The sequence below is a fragment of the Notolepis coatsorum genome, assembly GCF_963971535.1.
Source record: "Notolepis coatsorum genome assembly, chromosome: 4".
Classification (NCBI taxonomy): Eukaryota; Metazoa; Chordata; class Actinopteri; order Aulopiformes; family Paralepididae; genus Notolepis; species Notolepis coatsorum.
This window is the reverse complement of record NC_140168.1, coordinates 162,377,720-162,398,367: the sequence shown is the minus strand read 5'-3', so window position 1 is coordinate 162,398,367 and position 20,648 is coordinate 162,377,720. Positions and strand designations below refer to the sequence as shown.

At 42.0% G+C, this 20,648-nt stretch overlaps 1 protein-coding gene across 1 annotated transcript in view; it reads left to right on the top strand.

Moving 5' to 3' along the window:
* The first annotated feature begins 2,992 nt into the window (after positions 1-2,992).
* The window catches only part of impa1 (inositol monophosphatase 1), a 30,375-nt gene continuing 12,719 nt past the window's right edge, over positions 2,993-20,648 (top strand). Inside the window, exons 1-7 of the mRNA XM_084313051.1 lie at positions 2,993-3,083; positions 7,594-7,693; positions 8,741-8,874; positions 10,924-11,028; positions 12,237-12,282; positions 15,776-15,884; positions 18,722-18,830. Of these exons, the coding sequence (XP_084169177.1) occupies positions 7,631-7,693; positions 8,741-8,874; positions 10,924-11,028; positions 12,237-12,282; positions 15,776-15,884; positions 18,722-18,830 (566 nt within the window). The 5' untranslated portion in view covers positions 2,993-3,083; positions 7,594-7,630. The remainder of the gene's footprint in view (positions 3,084-7,593; positions 7,694-8,740; positions 8,875-10,923; positions 11,029-12,236; positions 12,283-15,775; positions 15,885-18,721; positions 18,831-20,648) is intronic.

Here is a 20,648-nt window from a genome sequence, read left to right as displayed (position 1 = left end):
ATGGCGATAGAACGCCAGGTAGTTTGCAGGCTGTTCGACGCGGAAATGGGCAAAGACACAGCTCGTCACGCGATTGGGCAAACATGTCAGTGGCCAATCAGAGAGCGTCAGTCAGTGCCAATCAGAGAGCGTCTGCCAGAAATGCGGCTAGGTTTAGAAATAACGCCCTCTAGTCACTAGGGGGAGCTCGATGATATCCACTATCAGCACCGGCGGGTCTCTGCTGTCTGTCATGAATAATGATCCCAATCTGCCTTATTCGTGTCGGGGCTGTGTCTATTATTTTACCAACGGATTTCCAGTTCCGCGTTCGCGTTCTGCGATCTGATTGGCCACTGACGTTTCTTAGGCGACTCTTTCAAAGTTGGTTAAGGTTAGAGTATGGAATCAGGGCTGGTGTTCTATCGCCCTGCTCTAAGACAAACTCTAACCTTAACCAACTTCGAAAGAGTGCCTAAGCTTAACCGGTGAAAGAAAGAGGCGTCACACGATTGGCGCTACCAGAAACGTCAGTGGCCAATCAGAGCGCAGAACGCGAACGCGGAACTGGAAATCCATTGGTAAAAGTATTCAGGCGTCGGGGCTGGGATGTGGAGATGCAAGTTTTGACTTTTTATTGCTGTTTTTAGCTCAAACGGAAAACCTCAAACTCTTATGAAGAGGAGAAAAAATACTCAAGATTAGCCACTTGCAGACGGCAGGGTGTGACGTACTGTATATTTTAGTTGATGAAATATTTTTGTTGACTAAATATTTTAGTTGATGAAATATGTTTTCATTTCAGTGTCACAGTATGACATCGATCTCCAAAATAAGAAAAAAAATAAAAAATTAAACGTGGGGCCTCTAGTGACGAGGGGCCTCAAAAAAAATTCAAATAAAAGTAAAAAAAATAATAATAATAATTTGGGGCCTCTAGTGACGAGGGGCCTCCAAAAGGCCTCTAGTAACGAGGGGCCTCCAAAAAAATAAAAAATAAAAGTTAAAAAAATTATAATAATAATTTGGGTCCTCTTGTGACGAGGGGCCTCCAAAAGGCCTCTAGTGACGAGGGGTCTCCAAAAAAATAAAAAATTAAAGTTAAAAAAAAATAAAAAAAAATTAGGCCCCTCGTCACTAGAGGCCCACGGGCCGCGGCCCGGACGGCCCGGTCGTTAATCCGGCCAGGTGGGTACTTAGCGAGTTGGTGCATCAGTTGAGTGCAGCGCATTCCTGTGTCCACGCGCATGCACATCCATGCATGTGCGTGCGCGACTGCGCGTGCTTCTGCTCATAGAGCCGGTTGCACGGCGTGCAACCCCGTCCCATGAGCAACGCACCCCACACCACCTTGTCACTCAGCCTTGGTAGCCCCCCCGTACACGTGTATGCTTTCCGCAACACAGTTGTGTTTCCGCGTTGCTCTGATTGGCCGAGCGCGCGCATGCGCATGAGCCGTGACAAGCCCCTCAGCCAGGCAGCAATACTAAGGTCAGCTTAACGCAATTTATACAAATGGAAGTATTGATTTCGCCGTAACGAATCATTAAAAAAATATACCGTTAACTGGAATATGTTGTTTCTTTACACATGTTGGATTATGTAATTGGTTTGTCATGACAAACCAATAAAAAATCGCGAATTAACCGGTGGCTACAACAACAGTGCACAGTAACGTTAATATAATTACATGCATCATTGTTTACAATGAACGGTGGGGCTAATCGAAAGGAGCGGACAAGGACAAGTTAAACAGCAATCAGTCCTTTCGATTAGCCCCACTGTTCATTGTAAATTATGCATGTAATTATAGCCATAATTTAAGATATAGTTTATGCATTCGCAAATATGAGAGCTCTGTCATTGAAGTGGGTGGTGGCACGCAACAGCGTTCACACCGATGTAAACAAAAAAACAATCCGTTTCGACAATGTTGACTGCAAACAAGTCATTGATAAGCGACGGCCATATTAGACACATAGCCATAATTTAAGATATAGTTTATGCATTCGCAAATATGAGAGCTCTGGCACGCAACAGCGTTCAACCTGATGTAAACAAGACGAAAGTGAAAGTCTGTTCGTGCGTCACTTATAGCAAGGGTTTAGCGGGCGTAGCGAGGGGCGTGTGCTAGCGCGCGGCAGCGGCCAATCAGAGCGCAAAACGGGAACCCGGAAACACAACTGCGTTGCGGAAAGCATACACGCCCCCGTACAGATGCTTGTTGGTTACATGCTCGTTCTCGTCGCAGCATTCTGGTGGAGCATCCGTCCAGAGACTTCTGCAGGGTTGGCTTCACGGGTCCATGATTCACAATCACAACCATAGGAGTAGTACAGACTCCAGGAAATATGGGGCCTTTATCTTATATTAACAATAATAATGCTAGTATGCTACTATGTCATATACCGAATAAAACAGCACATTTCGAGGTTTCAGAACATATGGTGCATTATTTATATTGTACCTCACCCAGAATGACAATAGGAAGCCAATGAAGATATAATGTTTTAGGCAAATTCGCACGAACCCCTTCCTGACAGGGAGCGACGCGAGCGAGCGTGATTGCGAAAATGATTAAAATGTATTCGTTTCAATCAGACTATCCTGACCTGCCGCGAGCGACAGCGAACTGAGCAGCGATGTCGTCCACCCCTCAGATATTCGCTCGCTGTGTCTCTAGTTGAGCGATTACGCGGCCGAGTCCCGCCCCTAAACACCTTTTATTGGTCAAGAATCGCAGCCCCCCCACGTGTGCTTCCAGGTAACACACAGTGTCACACACACACACAGACACACTCGGACACGCGCCGCCTCATATCAGGACAGTGTCGCGCGCGATTTCGTCTCTAGTTCGCTCGCCCGCTCCCTGTCAGGAACCGGATCAATTGAAAAGGCTGATCTTCCAGGTTCAGAGCATGCTTGAGGAATGGAATTGTGACAGAGACATTTATTTTGAAATCTCTAGTCCATTTGACACCGGACGTATAATTGCTTACTTTAGCTAGCTTGAAACTTGTACACGGAAGCGGCTTATTGACGGAAAGAGCTCATTCAAAAACATCTTAGTATTCCCGACTTTACCGACATACAGTATACAGCTGGTGAGTATTTCAATAATTTACTGTAACGGTTTATTTAATTAAACACGTCTTAAGCTACAGTCCATAGCCTTACAGGGACATGGTGAAATAAACGGTGAAGCAGTATAATTGTCTGCACATATGACACACTACTATCTTAGGTAATGATACATGTTTGCCGAAGACAATTTACAGTTTTTTTCACAGCTCGCTAGTGCGGAAATTACATTTGACTTAATTACCTGTCCGACTGAAAAACTACAATCTGTAAACAAACGGGAAGCCTCGCCACTGACGGCTAAAGTAAAGTAATAATGAGTTTGGAGAGATTTTCAGAATCTCAAAGTTTACAGTATTTTGTCTCACACAAAGAACACGGTTAAGAATAATGGTAAAAACACATGTAAACATGAATGAAAACACCGTAAACATATTAAACCCCTTCATATTTCAAATTAAATATCAACCCTTTTATTCTAAGAGCAAATGGCTGTTGTGCAAATGCATGAGAAATAGGCCTCATCATATTAGACTAGATTTCTATGCAAAGTGAAGAGCCTCTGTGACTGCTATGAAGGCTGTCTCTGTGGAGAAGCCGGACTGATCTGGGTCTAGGAGGTCGTTCTGTAATAAATAATCAGTGAGCTGGTTGGATATGGCACATTCACATGATTTAGAGAGGAAAGAGAGAAGAAAGTCAGAATGAGACAGTTTGAGTTGGAGTGGATGGTTTGGGGTTTAGCAAGAGTTGGTGAGAAGGATATGAAGAAGTGTTCTGATATATTGAGGGGAGTTAACCGTTATATTAATTATAAATGGTAAATGGCTGCATTTATATAGCGCTCCTATCCAAAGGGCTTTACAATTTGTTCGTCACATTTTACCCATTCACTCGCACATTCACACACCGACGGCGGAGGCAACCATGCAAGGTGCCAACCTGCTCATCGGGAGCAATTAGGGGTTAAGTGTCTTGCACAACGACACATCGACACGCTGCCCGGGAGGAGCGGGAATCGAACCGGGAACCTCCGGATTACCAGACGACTGCTCTACCTCCCGAGCCACTGTCGCCCTTATGCTGGGGTCACAGGGGGAATAATGATATCAAAGGAGCTGCCAGCTTTGTGGGTGGGAGGCATGACGGTGGGAGTCGGGTCAAAGGATTGTAGGAGAGAGACCACTGTGGCTCACTGGGTCGAGTCAGGCAGGTTGAAGTCACCCATTAGCACTAGGGGGAAGGAGCTTAAAAGCAGGTCCATCTCATCTGGGAAGTGTTCTTCTAGGGGACCTGGAGGACTATAGAGCGTAACAATGGTGATATTGAATGGATTAGAGACAGATACCGCATAGGGTGACCAGATGCAAAAAGTCCAAAAGTGGGACAACAGTAAGATTTTGGTGGGACAAAGTGGGACAACAGTACGATTTTGGTGGGACAAAGTGGGACAAATAGATAATGTAAAAAATGTTATTAGAATAACTGCCATGGTCTTCACTGAATAGATTTAAATCAAAGGTTAAAGGTTAAATCAAAATAAATACAAATTAAATACCACCTAACATCTGTTTTAAATATTCAAACGTCATCACTTGACAGGAATGTCTTGTGTTTGATATTCCCTGTTAACACAGAACTAGGGAAAACAGTGTAGTATGATACAAAAATAATAATACAAATAAATTGTGTTTCTATATTAGAATAACTGCCATGGTCTTCACCGAATAGATTTAAATCAAAGGTTAAAGGTTACCACAGTCGGCTGACCTGTATGAATGGGAGTGTTGTACTGTGTGATAGACACTTGTTATCTCAGCTGCAGTGACCTTGTCCGTCTGGCTATCATTGTTTGGTTTAAAAAGAAACGTATCCATAGATCTGGATGTTTCTTTTTGGTGAGCCACTTTCAAGTGAGACTCACGTCCACTGTGGCGCTTCAAGTTGTATTCTCCTCCATGCGCAATTGAAAACGAACTATGACACAAAACACAGAAAGCCTGCTGCGGATTGCCTGCCATCTGCCTCACCCAGTCATGTGTCGTTTGCCAGTCTTGGTTGTAACTGCAGGTCCGTTTCTTTTTACTGCTTTCCATCTTGAACTAGTTTGCTTGTAATGTTGTTGTGTTTTTTTTGACCAATCAGATTTGCGATATGAGGTAGCGTCACGACTCAGTCTCAGTCACGTCACAAGCAGGCAAGCAGCACGCTAAAGTACTATAACCAATCAGAGCAATGTGTGTGGACAAGAGGCGGGTTGCTACGTTTACTGTCTGTAGGGAGGGGCTTTTAGACGCATGTTTTTTTTGGCTTCGAAAAGAGGGACATCCTCTCAATATGAGGGACGCGGGACATTTGGTCAAATGGTGGGACAGTACAACCAAAAGGGGGACACCTGGTCACCCTAATACCGCATGATATTTGAGAGAGGAGAGGATGAGATCATCAGGTAGGTGATATTAAGCTTGTAGTCCATCGGGTACATTTCTGATTGTGCCCAGAGACTCTTACAGGCTTTAAACAGATTATTACAGGCTTTAAAAAACACGGCTTTTTGAGAAATGCACTTACCGTCCTCTCCAGAGTCAGACCAGAAGATATAGCCTATATACCAATATCATCTCTGTGCGTTCAGTAGAAAGCTATCCGGCTAGCTTACACAAATTAATGAAACCGGATACAAACCTACAATCCTAGCTGTTGGCCAAAAACACCTTTCCTGGTGTTTTAAGCTAGGCTACTAAAGGCTAGCAGTCAATCTTTACTCATCATAACTCAGAAGACGTCAATATTTTTTTTTTGTATTTAATTTTTTTATTATTTTTTAAACAAACACATAAACAAACATGACAACACACGATTAGATATACAAGCATTGTAAAACAGTGTACATCAGTTAACTCATCGTTTGGATAAATGTCTTATACAAGATATACCCCTAATACCTGCTATCTATTCCCCTACACACATATGCTCTTGCTCGCACCCCCCGCCCTGGACCCCCCCCCATGGATAATCCATCCATTATCCTTCGCTCCTAACCAGACACTACCATTAAATGCTAGCTTTTATTCTCTCCACCACTTCTAACCACATTGTCAATTTGGATTCATTGAGACCCAAAATTCTTGCTGTAGATATTTCTAGATAAATCACATCGAGATATGTACGAATCCAGACCTTTCGGCAAATCTTTTCCGGTTGAAACCATCGTGATGCTATCAGTTTTTTAGCCACTGTAATACCAGATAAAACCACCAATCTCGTTTGTTGCATAGGTACTGCATATTCAAAAACATCATTCAGCAGTAATATAGAGGGGTGTACAGGTATATTCAGAATTAAGAGATTTGATAATTGCTGGGTCACTTCTTCCCAGAATATCTTAACTGGTGGGCAGTCCCAATACATGTGCATAAATGTCCCCTCGTCCCCATTTGTACATAAGGAGCATTTGGAGTCTTGTTTAAGACCCATTCTGTTCAGTCTTATAGGAGTCAAGTATGTCCTATGAATATAGTTAAGATTGATTTGTTGATGGTCCGGGTTCCTTGATGCAAGTCGAACATTTGCCCAGGCTTCTTACCAATCAAAATCTTTTTCTAGGTCTGGTATATCCCTCCTCCAAACAGAGTCTAGGTGGAGGGTTTCATACGAAGCCGTTAGTAATTGATGATACAATCTGATACAAAACCTCTCGATGTCTCTCTTTCATAGAAAAATTTGTGGTATCTGTGGTGTGCAATTGGTATCCTTAATGGAACACCGTGAGTCTTCAAACATAACAATAATTGTGCGTAAAAAAGATATGTGGAACCGGTGAGATTAAACTTTTTTTCTATTTCATCATAGCTACAAATACCCTGTTTGTTGCTTATAGGTCGTTTTCTAATCAGGAGTGCATTGTTATTGAATAAGGGAGTATGATTATGCCATTTATGTGGATTAGAATATTTGTTTTGTGTTTCACGCCATATCCGGATCGCATGTGTAATTATGGGGCCAAATTTCAGTTCGCATTGCTTAATTGATATTTTGGTGTATACTATGTCCTGCAGTCTCTGTGGTGCTACTATATTTACTTCTAAATTTCTCCAGGATACTGATGCTTGGGGTTCAAACCAGGTTGTCAGTGGTCTTAAAGAAGACGTCAATCTTTACTCATCATCAACTCAGAAACATATCAATCTTTACTCATCATAACTCGCAACATAGATCAATCTTTACTCATCATCATAACTCTGAACAGATTAATCTTTACTCATCATCATAACTCTGAACGGATCAATCTTTAGCCAATGTTTGCAAACATACATTTTCTTTCACTTTTTACTGATGAACACACAGAGAGGAACTTGGTATCTATGTTCTTGTCTGACTCTGGAGAAGACGGTAAGCACATTTCTCTTAAAGTACATGTATTTTATTGTGACAAATAATAAACAAACTTGAACTTGAAACTTGAAAACTTGGTGTGTTCCTTTAAACAGATTCTTACAGGCTTCATCTGACCTACATTATCTTCACCCACAGAGTCCATCTAAGGGCACCTTCCTCATAGCAAGGGACCATGCCTGACCTCTGGCAGGATGCCATGGACCATGCAGTGGCTTTGGCCAGAAAAGCTGGATTGGTGAGTCGAACAGAGAGTGTATGAGAGATAAAGAGATTTTATGCATGCATACAATTCAGAATTATTTATGAATTACATTGCCTATTAGGACCTGAAAGGAACCACTGATATATATATATATATAGTGAGTTAGGACAGTCCAGGGAGTGGACACAGGGACAGCCTGAGTTGAATGGGGTTTTGCCATAGTAGACATTATTTTCAATTGTATTCTAATTTTATCTTTAACGAAGTTGAAACCCTGGGCAATGGTAGCCCCTTGGTGTAAGCTCACTCCTACGTTAAAATACCTGCCACTTCGCCACCTGAATTGGATGATTTTCAGGTGGCGGAATGGATAAGATCGTGGTATGTAACATAGATTCAAGATTCAAGAGTTTTATTTGTCACATACCGGTACATACACCAGACATGTAGTGAAATGTAGGTGGCCATGCCCGCCTAGATTGTGCAAAAATACAAATAGTAAATAGACATGATTTAAAAAAAAAAAAAAAAAAAAAAAAAAAAAAAAGGTAATAAGAATAAAGTACAGTACAGTTTTACACTAAGAAGTAAAAGGTAATAAGTAATAATATACAAATAATATACATACGTGGTCACATGGTGCTGGTGAGCGGAGGGAGTCGCAGGACGTGTGAAGTTCCTGCCAGTATGTGGAATATTTTTATTATTATTATTTTTACTATTATTTTCATACACATTGTATTATTATTTTATAGCAAAACTCCATTCAACTGTTACTGGGTCGACTCCCTGGCATTTCCTAATGTGGTCTATATGAGGAGAGCATCGTTGGGAAACCCAACCGGAAACAGCATAATGACATAGTGATACATGTGTACAGTTAGTACAGGATGTAACCACAGCCTGACCATGTGTACAGATAGTACATGATGTAACCACAGCCTGACCACGTGTGCAGATGGTACATGATGTAACCAGTGCCACAGCCTGTCATGTGTGCAGATAGTACAGGATGTAACCACAGCCTGACCATGTGTACAGATAGTACAGGATGTAACCACAGCCTGATCATGTGTGCAGATAGTACGGGATGCCGTGCAGAATGAGATGAAGGTCATGGTCAAGAGTTCGTCTGTGGATTTAGTTACCAAGACTGACCAGAAGGTGGAGCAACTCATCATCCAGTCGGTGAAAGAGAAGTTCCCCACACACAGGTAGGCCACAAGCGTGTGTGTGTGTGATCAGAATCAATAGTTGATTGAGGATGTATTTTTAGTTTTAAATTTGAGATACATTCACATAACATACATGTCGTACACACATACATTATTGCATGTTTGAGTTGTAGATCACCAACCTGGGTGTAAAAATGGACCCCCACCTGACCTTTGACTCCCACATTAAACACCTCACCTCAGACTCCGTCCCACAGAGTCTGAAAAACGTGTTCACGCCTTGTCTCCTCAAGGCTTGACTACTGCAACGCACTTCTCATCAGGGCCCCTAGCAAGAGCATCCAGAAGCTCCAGTACATCCAGAACTGTGCTGCTAGGATCCTGATGAGAGTGCGGAAATATAAACGCATCACACCCATACTCCATTCTTTAGAGTACAAGGTCTCCCTCCTCCTCACCCATCAGTGCATCCACAGCAACGCCCCCTCCTATCTAAAGGAACTCATCGCTCCCCTGACCTCCACCCGCTCCCTCCACGCTGGAAACTCACACACTCAAATCCAAACACAAGACGAACCTCCACACCATGGTGTGACCGGGCCTTTGGCTGTGGAATGGAATGGAATTTTATTATCTTTATCTCCTTTCATGTATCACTTTGAGATTTGTTAGAAATAAAATGTATTATTATTAGATGCAAATCAAAAGTCTATGTACTCTGAAGGAATGGGGCCACACTTCAGTCTGTACAGGCCCTTGAATAAAGGCAGAAACCTACTCACAGTGCACCCAAAGCAGTGAGTGTGTTGAATCGTTTTTTTTTTTGACGATTCACGTTTACACTAGTTCACTTTACACTAGTTCACTTTACACTAGTTCACTTTACACTTGTTCACTTCATACTAGTTCACTTTATTACACTAGTTCACTTTACACTAGTTCACTTTACACTCGTTCACTTTACACTCGTTCACTTTACACTCGTTCACTTTACACTAATTCACTTTATTACACTAGTTCACTTTAGACTAGTTCACTTTACACTAGTTCACTTTACACTCGTTCACTTTACACTCGTTCACTTTACACTAGTTCACTTTACACTAGTTCACTTTACACTTGTTCACTTTACACTAGTTCACTTTATTACACTAGTTCACTTTACACTAGTTCACTTTACACTAGTTCACTTTACACTCGTTCACTTTACACTCGTTCACTTTACACTAATTCACTTTATTACACTAGTTCACTTTAGACTAGTTCACTTTACACTAGTTTACTTTATTACACTAGTTAACTTTACACTAGTTCACTTTAGACTAGTTCACTTTACACTAGTTCACTTTACACTAGTTCACTGGCTAACTAAAGAGGAGCTGGGTATCCAGTATGAAACACATCATCCATTGTGCTGCAAATCAAAAGTCTATGTACTCTGAAGGAATGGGGCCACACTTCAGTCTGTACAGGCCCTTGAATAAAGGCAGAAACCTACTCACAGTGCACCCAAAGCAGTGAGTGTGTTGAATCGTTTTTTTTGGACGATTCACTTTACACTCGTTCACTTTACACTCGTTCACTTTACACTTGTTCACTTTACACTAGTTCACTTTACACTAGTTCACTTTACACTAGTTCACTTTACACTCATTCACTTTACACTCATTCACTTTACACTTGTTCACTTTACACTAGTTCACTTTATTACACTAGTTCACTTTACACTCGCTCACTTTACACTCGTTCACTTTACACTAATTCACTTTATTACACTAGTTCACTTTACACTAGTTCACTTTATTACACTAGTTCACTTTACACTAGTTCACTTTAGACTAGTTCACTTTACACTAGTTCACTGGCTAACTAAAGAGGAGCTGGGTATCCAGTATGAAACGCATCATCCATTGTGCTGAAAAGGTCCTCTACCCTTATGAGTAGGGGTCCCTCGTTCTGAACATTTAAAAGAGCTGGGAATGACATTAACATGCCTCAAAAATCCTTTATTTAAAGTTTTGGTGGTGGGGCCACGCCTTTTGTTAATATTTTGGATTACAGAGTGCCTTTTTTTTTTTTTTTTTTAAGCTTCATAGGCGAGGAGTCGGTGGCTGCCGGGGAGGCGTGTGTCCTGACAGACGACCCCACGTGGATAGTGGACCCGGTGGACGGCACCACCAACTTTGTACATGGGTAGTTTATTGACCCTTTCACTGCCACACTACAGAACCGTGGGTAGTGTGATAGTAAAGGGTTAACCTTCTGTAGTGTGGCAGTGAAAGGGTTAACCTGCTGTCGTGTTGCAGTGAAAGGGTTAACCTTCTGTGTATTGTCTCAGTGAAAGGGTTAACCGTTTGGTAGTGCGGCAGTGAAAGGGTTAAACTCATCTGGCTTCTTCCATGGCTTTAGATGCGATTCTGGCTTATAACGATTCTGCCTTGAAGTTGAAAATCTGAGTGGTCAATAATCAAGTCAAGTGTTCCTTTATTGATCCTGTTGGGGAAATTCAGATATCATAGCAGCATGGGGGGGGGGGGGGGGGGGGGGGTACACACAGGAAAAAGAAGATACTAGAAATAATAATAATAGAACATAATAATAGTATAGCAGTATATATTCAATCGATAATAGCATACATAGTAGCACGCTGCACCAGAGTCCGTGCAGTGGTTAGTAGTTAAGAGTCAGAGAGTCCTAACAGTTCTCAAGCCATTAGTTCTCCAACTATTGGCAGCAGTACATGGCCATGGTTGTGGAGCCTGATGGCTACTGGCATTGGGGGGGAATAAGTCTATAGCTGAACGTGCTCCTCATCTTGGTTAGCTCCTCAAAGAGGGGGTAGGAGGGTGCGACTTGTATGGCTTCATAAATGTTTATTTATTTATTTAGGATTACTTATAATTTGTATTGTAAGATATGAGTGCTATACCTTAAGATAAGACAAAATAAGATAAGATATTCCTTTATTGATCCCCTTGGGGAAATTCAGGCATCATAGCAGCATGGGGGAGGTACATGGTACAGGTACATGGTAATAGTAGAAGACATGATACAGGTCATAAAATTATAGTACAGTAGAAAAGTAAAAATAAAAATAGGCAGTGTAAACAATATAACAATATAATTACTTTAAGCATGCGCATATTAGCAAGTAGGCAGTGTAAATAAGTCAAGGTGCAGATGAGGGTCTGTATGCCCTATCAGTTCTATTTGCATTACAATATATATAGTTACAATATACACTATAATCTAAATATATACTATGAGTAAGTAAGTATACACAGGTGCAGTATGTATGGCGTGAGATACGTCATACGTTGTCTGTTTAGGTAGAATATGTCATATGATTGTATTTTGGCCAAGTTATCTACATTCATCATTCTACTCATCGTTTCCCTCAGATATCCATTTGTTGCCATTTCCATCGGCTTCGCGGTCAATAAAAAGGTATGATCAAATCGAGATGAGATTTACGCTAGAGGGTGACTGTTTAATGTTATACATCCTTTATCACCTAAAGTCACGACAGACGACTCTGTGACGTGGATCCATGGAGAGCAGATGTATATCCAACTAACTGTCTAGCCTCAGACTATATCGACTAATGCAGTGGTTCCCAAAGTGGGGGTCGCCAGATATATATATATTTTTTATGATTTCCAAATTTTTTTTTATGCAGTCTGGCCACTAAACTAGAAGCAGGCCAGGCCAGTGTTTCTAGTTGCAGCGGTGCAATAGTTAGATAACCTAGGTGGGGAACAACCAGGAGATCACTGCAACTCACACAAGTTGGAGAACTATCTCTCTCTCTCTTGCTCACACACACACACAAAGGGAGCCGCATGTGATTGGTGGAGGCGGGACCATTACAAAAAACTAAAAATCAAATCAGTGTTGTTGCTAATCATTGACACATGCTAGCCTGTAATAATCCCCCCCAGAAAAATCTACTTTGCATTTGATATATTGCAAATATATGCCATCACACACGCTGGCATTTAAAGGGTGAATTATAAATGAATATGTGGTGTAATGATCAGGGCTGAAGTTTAAAGGGGCTATGTACTGCTATTCCTAGCACTATTTGGGCAACTTTACACAATTCCTGTTAAGTCTATTGAAGACATCTGTACGTTTTTTTTCCAAAAATGCATTGTTTTAGATTTCTAATCAAGTACTCCAAAACCATCATTTTCCAGCTTCAAGATTTCAGGCTGTTATGGCCTGGCTCCGCCCACTTTCATCTTGTTTCCACCAGGGTCCCCCATTTTCAATTCATCATATGACACACACGACATACAGATAGACAGTACTGCTACATCTATACATTTATGACATACCAGATTTTCAAATACAGTACTGTTTGTGATGCTAAAAAAAATCCAGAAAAAGAGTGTATATACATTTGACATAGAAACTGTGCATTGGAGGAGGTTGGGTAGGTGGGGTGGGGCTGTACATTGGAGGTGGGGGGGGGGGGGACACACTGTACATTGGAATACTGACATACATTTGACATAGAAACTGTGCAATTGGAGGAGGTTGGGTAGGTGGGGTGGGGCTGTACTTGGAGGTGGGGGGGGGGGCACTGTACTTTGGAATACTGACATACATTTGACATAGAAACTGTACATTGGAGGGTGGGTAGGTGGGGTGGGGCTGGACATTGGAGGTAGAGAGAGAGAGAGAGAGAGAGAGAGAGAAGAGAGAGAGAGAGAGAGAGAGAGAGAGAGAGAGAGAGAGAGAGAGAGAGAGAGAGAGAGAGAGAGAGAGAGAGAGAGAGAGAGAGAGAGAGAGAGAGAGAGAGAGAGAGAGAGAGAGAGAGAGAGAGAGAGAGAGAGAGAGAGAGAGAGAGAGAGAGAGAGAGAGAGAGAGAGAGAGAGAGAGAGAGAGAGAGAGAGAGAGAGACCAAACTTGATATGCATGACCTTGGTGGGCTCTAGGTCAACTCCTGAAAAGGGGGTCAATGTCAGACCTTGCAATCAAAAGTTAGGGGCGCACTGAAATTATGGCAAGGGTTATTAGCCCCCTAACTTTTGATTGCAAAGTCTGACATTGACCCCCTTTTCAGGAGTTGACCTAGAGCCCACCAAGGTCATGCATATCAAGTTTGGTCAATGTCAGACCTTGCAATACACTGTAAGGCACTGTAAGGCTACTGTCCTGCCTCACTTCCAGTGATGAAGCTAAGCTATGCTAACGGAGCATCTATTCCCAAAGCTAAAATGCACGCACAGAGACAAAAAAGGTATGCATCTTCTTGTCTAACTCCAGGGAAGATGTTAAATAAGCTAATTTCCCAAAATAGTGGAGTTATCCTTTAAATTGTGTGTATTGAGCCGTACTGTATTGTACCCATTCTGCAATCTGTTAAATAAAGTTTTCATTCATTCATTCATTCATTCAGAGCAGGCAACTGCACCTCCTCATCCATCACCCTCAACATAGGGGCCCCCCAGGGCTGTGTTCTGAGTCCCCTCCTCTACTCGCTGTACACACACGACTGTGGCACAGTGGAACAACAACACAATCATCAAATTTGCTGATGACACAGTAGTGGTGGGCCTGATCTCTGCAAACGATGAGAGGGCCTACCTGGAAGAGGTAAAGAATCTGTCGCGGTGGTGTCAGGAGAACTGCCTCTCCCTGAACGTCAGCAAAACAAAAGAGATGACTGGACTTTAGGAGGTCAGGGGTCAGGGACTACAGCCCCCTCAGCATCGACGGGGCACCGGTTGAGAGAGTGAACAGTTTTAAGTACCTCGGAGTCCACATATCCGAGGACTTGACATGGCCCACACACATTGACAGTGTTATCAAGAAGGCACGGCAACGCCTCTACTTCCTTAGGCGCCTAAGGAAGTTCGAAGTGAGTCAGAAGATCCTTAAGAACTTCTACTCATGCACAATAGAGAGCATCCTGACTGGCAATATCACCTCCTGGTTTGGGAATAGCACAGCACAAGACCGTAGCGGACTACAGAGAGTGGCCCGTTCAGCCGAACGCACAATTGGAGGTGGGCTTCCCACTCTCCAAGACATTTACAACAAGCGTTGCATGGGTAAGGCTAAGAGAATAATCAAAGACTCCAGCCACCCAAACAACTGCCTCTTTGAACTGCTGCGGTCAGGCAAGCGATACCGGAGTCTCATGGCAAGCACAGAGACTCAGAAGGAGCTTCTATCCCCAGGCCATCAGGATGCTAAATGACAATAACACTATGTAACAAACCATCAAATACACTCACAGCGCGCACACACACACACACTTTAAACAAACAACTCACTGCAGCACCCACTTTAGACACTTAACACACTTTATATTTATTGGTAAAGAATTTGCACTACAACTCATACCTCATTACACCTTACTGTAAATTGTACCTCATCCCATTTCTGCATTGTACTGTATATTGCATTGTAACTCAGTTACTTTTTCTACTCTGAACAATTTTGTTTACGTACTTTACTTCTATTTTATACTTATTTTACACTTATCTATTTTTATCTAGCACAATCTCTGGAGCAAAACAGAAAGAAGCATTTCATATAAAAATATTCTGTATTTTTGTATGACTACTAATAAAGAAACTTGGAAGAGTTTTGAACTTGAAAGAAACTTGGAAGAGTTTTGTCACATTGTCACATACACAAGACATGTAGTGAAATGTAGGTGGCCATGCCCGCCTAGATTGTGCATTAATACAAATAATAAAAGAAAAATTAGACATGATAAAAACAAGTCATAAGAATAAGATGCAGTACTAAACGTAAAAAAAAAAATTATAATGTACAAATATACAGTTGATTCAGAATATTGCAAAACTCACTATCATATCAATAAGTTGGTATTTCAAACATACACACAGTTCTCTGCAGTCTTCAAAAAAATCTGTCAAATTTATATATATATATATATATATTTCTTTTAACTCAACAGCTAGAGTTTGGTGTGGTCTACAGCTGCATTGAAGACAAAATGTACACAGCCAGGAGGGGCAAAGGAGCCTTCTGCAACGGACAGCCTCTCCAGGTGTCGGACCAGAAAGGTGAAGTTTACATTCCATAAAGTTTATAGCAACGAAGTGCTTATGTCATTATAATGCAATGTAAACAAGTTTTGGAGACACACCTGTCCACGTCGCTGCAGACACACCCATCAATAACCTTACTGATGTTTCAACATTCCATTCCATTGCTTGGATATGTTCTAGTCCTCCTAGCTTTGCTGGTGGTTTGTTAGACAGAGATGTAGGTGTCTACATTACTGTTGCACACTGTTACTGGACATATATTCACATATATATATATTTATATTTGCATAATGTTAGAATTAGGGATGAACGATTTCGGGAGGAATCATATTGTGATTTTTGTCTCAAGATATTTCAATTGCGATATGATTCATTTTATAGACCCGTTTGCTGTCCACGTCAGACTTGGTGTGCGTGCGCATCAAGGGGGCAAAATTATCCTGGTCAGAACAATGGGCAGACTATAATATATTTGCATTTGTTAGCCATGCTAGTGATCTAAACAATCAATCCATGCCAAAGCTAGATAATGTAAAAGATGAAAGACTCACACTCACAGCCATGCTGATTTGGCTAAATAACATCCAGCTGTTTTAGTTTGAAACAACTTTTAGTCAGGGGAGTGTCATGGTTTCTCCATAGAGCCCCATTATACTTTTAGTCAGGGGAGTATCCTGGTTTCTCCATAGAGCTCCATTATACTTTTAGTCGGGGGAGTGTCATGGTTTTTCCATAGAGCTCCATTATACTGTTAGTCAGGGGAGTGTCCTGGTTTCTCCATAGAGCTCCATTATACTTTTAGTCAGGGGAGTGTCCTGGTTTCTCCATAGAGCTCCATTATACTTTTAGTCAGGGGAGTGTACTTCTTTTAGTGCAGCAGCTCGCGCAGGTCGGGGAAAACTTAGTCACGTGACAAAATGCTTGCTATCTGCAAACAGCTCCACTGTCTGTGTGTATACTTGAGTAGCCTCCAGCTCCAGCAAGGATTCTCCGGCCCTGCAGCTAGACCCTATATTCAGCTAGACCCTACATTCAGCATGCAAGGATTCTCCGGTGATGCAGCTGGACCCTATTTATAACGTTACGGTTCTTTTGTCAAATCACATTCAACATGCCCTCAGCTAGAATACGCATTCAATCAATGTTATAAGACATTGATATCAGGAGCTATCTGTAGCTACTGCTAGCCCGGTAGATAACGTTAAGACAATTTAGTTTACTGGGACAGATGGATCTAACGTGAGCTAGCTAACGAGGGAACGGAGGTATTATGCACTCGAGTCGACTATTGCTGGAGCATTTGTTGATATCAGCAGATATCAGTAGCTAGCCAGCTAGATACCGTTAGACAATGCCTCGTCATGTATTAAACTAAAAGTGAATAGTTGACTGGGTCATTGTTTAAACAGTAACGGTAGCTCATGGAGGTCCGATATAGACTAGAGCAGACTGCCCGCATATCGCAATGGTGGCGTTTCAGGAAGTAAACAAGCCAAATGAGAGCTTCTGATTGGTCATTTGCTTTCTTTCTCATGAAACCAGTCACGTCACTCTACTGTGATTGGACCGTTGACTTGAGTGCAATGTGGGACTTGTAGTTTTTTAACGATCTTGCGGCGGAGACAAAAAAGACGAGAGCGGCTATAATCTGTACTCGCACAAGAGTATCGTTATGATCTACATGCCACACGGCGGGCAGCCCTCTAAGTGTCAAGCGCCAAAGGTAAAAACTGCCCGCCCCTGGCGGGCGGCAGGCTTTAGTTTCGGTCCCTGCTTGGCAGTATCTCCTGACTGTGCTTTCTGTCACATGTTATTTTCATATTGTCAAATAAAGTCATTCATTCTTTCAATGTCGATTTAAAAAGTAAAAGTCCAGGAAGATTATGCCAGAGTTGTAATGTCACTCTGTCACTCCCTTTGGGTTCCTTTGACTAGAGGTCACTGTGGAATATGTTTTTGTTTATTTTTTGCAATACATTTGCAATCATTGCAGGTTTCAGTTTCAGTTTAAATGTATTTGTTAGAGAGGAACAACGTACATTAAGGAACATTTTATCAAATATAATGTAAATGTAGCCAAAAGGCTAGTTTACATTGACAGCCCCCCTGCCAGAAATAATGGGCTAGTACCTAGTACAAAAAGATTAAAACGCAAGTACAAACACATTAGCAATAACATACATAATTTAACCCTTATACCGGTATACACAGCAATATACACAGTTCAATCCCCACATAGTATACACATCAGTGTTCAGTTCACATCTTTGGTTATCTATCAACCAACTCCTAATTTGAAGGCATTGAATGAAATAGACTGTTCTGTGGGATTTTATTATACCACATCAATAGAACGTATTTGTAGTGTCACTGTCACTGTGGAAACTGTCCCCGGCCTATCATGAAGTCACATGACTTCTGTGATGTCACTGTGGAAACTGTCCCCAGCCCATCATGAAGTCACATGACTCTGGTGTCACTGTGGAAACTGTCCCCAGCCCATCATGAAGTCACATGACTGTGGAAACGGTCCCCTGGCCTATCATGAAGTCACATGACTCTGTGATGTCACTGCGGAAACTGTCCCCAGCCCATCATGAAGTCACATGACTCTGGTGTCACTGTGGAAACTGTCCCCAGCCCATCATGAAGTCACATGACTGTGGAAAATGTCCCCTGGTCTATCATGAAGTCACATGACTGTGGAAACTGTCCCCTGGTCTATCATGAAGTCACATGACTGTGGAAACTGTCCCCTGGTCTATCATGAAGTCACATGACTGTGGAAACTGTCCCCTGGTCTATCATGAAGTCACATGACTAACTTAACGGTTATTATTCTTTCATGGCAGAAATCAACCAGTCTATCATCGCCACAGAATTTGGCTCCAACAGAGATCCAGAGGTAGTCGACAAAATCTTCTCCAGCATGAGGAAGATCCTGTGTCTGCCGGTCCACGGGTATGAATGATCTCAAACCCACTTCTTTACAGGGATGCTCTGTTTTGGACTTCTGGGGCCAATACAGATAGCTGAGTCAGCCAATACAGATATATCCATTTATGAAGCAACTGGGATTCAATTTGAGTGAATTCAGTCTCTTTTAAAGGGTCATTCAAGCAAAATGTCCTAAAATCCTAATATCAACTCGCATGTCAAGTGTTCCTTTAGAAATGCAGGTGGCGGTCGGGTGGCGAGCGGAGATTGCGCTCGTCACCAATGCAAGAGACTGCAGTCTCGAAAACCCGGAGTCAGCATTGCCCTGCGGCTTGGGCCGGTCGTCATGCTAACTCGTTTGGCTGAGTTAGGGGGAGGGAAGTCGTGGGTGGTAATCTGGCGTTGTGGACAGCGACGCCTACAGGTCAGGTCTGGGCGCCTGCTCAGCGAAAGGCAGGAAATGGTGAAGGCAGCGTGACCTCCCACGCGTTACGCTTCACCAATGAGAGTCCTCGCTGCCAGGTGAAAAGAGAGCCACTGGCTGTCTCCACATGTGTCGGAGGAAGCATGTGGTGGACTTCAGGGTTCCCTTGTACCGACCAGTAGGAGGAACATGCGCACATCAACCAGGTAGGGGAGGGGGGGAATTGGCATAATGACTATTGGGATGGGGAGAAAAATAGAAAAATCAGGTGGAGAAAAAGAGGATAAAAAAAAATATAATAATAAATGCAGGTGTCATAACAGCATGGGGGAAGGGGAGGTAAAGGCAGAAAGGATTATTATAATTTTAGTATAGTTTTTATTAGTTTCAGTGTTCGTTTTCTCAGTCTCAATAAACGATACACAATATTGTTGCAGTTCGTTTTTGACTCATTTTAATTTCAATTTATTAATTAAAATATTTGTTCATACCTAGTTTTAGTTAACTATAATAACCTTGGTTTAATGTAGGTACAGAAATAGCTCAGACCAATTCAACCATCTGAGACAATGCAGTGATGTCATCGCATTTCAGATTTGCCCCTCCCCCTCTGGTTCCGGAAGTACATTCTATCTCTATGTTCCAGCCTCAGTCAAAATGTATATATAAAAATCTTCTATATTTAAGTGTCTTCTTAAATATCTTCTTACGAACTTCATAAGAACAAACCTAAGAAAGATCCCAGCCGGATTCATGAACGTGTGAAATTTTGTTCTTAAACAGCCAACATGTTCTCAGCTGCGCTCCCATGAATGGAGAATGCCACTTATTCTTAAATTGAACGCACATTCTCCTACACCTGAATTTGCATACGTACATAGACACCCCACCAACTCCTTATAAGGGCATGCACAGGACCGTGTGCACACAGAATGCACAGGCAACACGAAAGCAATTTGCGACTGATTACATTAAAATGTATTGTCATTATACAGCATGAACTTCAATGAAAAGAAGTTTGGCATCTAACCAGAGTACAAATGTAACAGTAAAGTGCAATAGTAATATACAATGCACAGGTGATTAAACTGGATATAAAATATATAAATTAGTATTAGGGAGTAATAGTGCTTATCAGATGTATGTACAGAGTTGTAGAATGAATAATAACAACAATAATATTATTAATATGTACAGTGATGCAGGTATAAAGACCCTATAGTAGTAAGTCATACTGGCCAGCAGCGTAACTAGTAAGAGTAGGTAAGGTGTTGAAAGCCGATGGGATGTCTCTTATCTATCTCAGATCACCTACTCGAGATAGACCCCTGTGGCCGCCCGATATCCCCCAGCGAGGTGCTAAACTCACTAAGTTCTCGGGTCAATTACTATTTCTATCAAGCTTACTTCATAGTCAC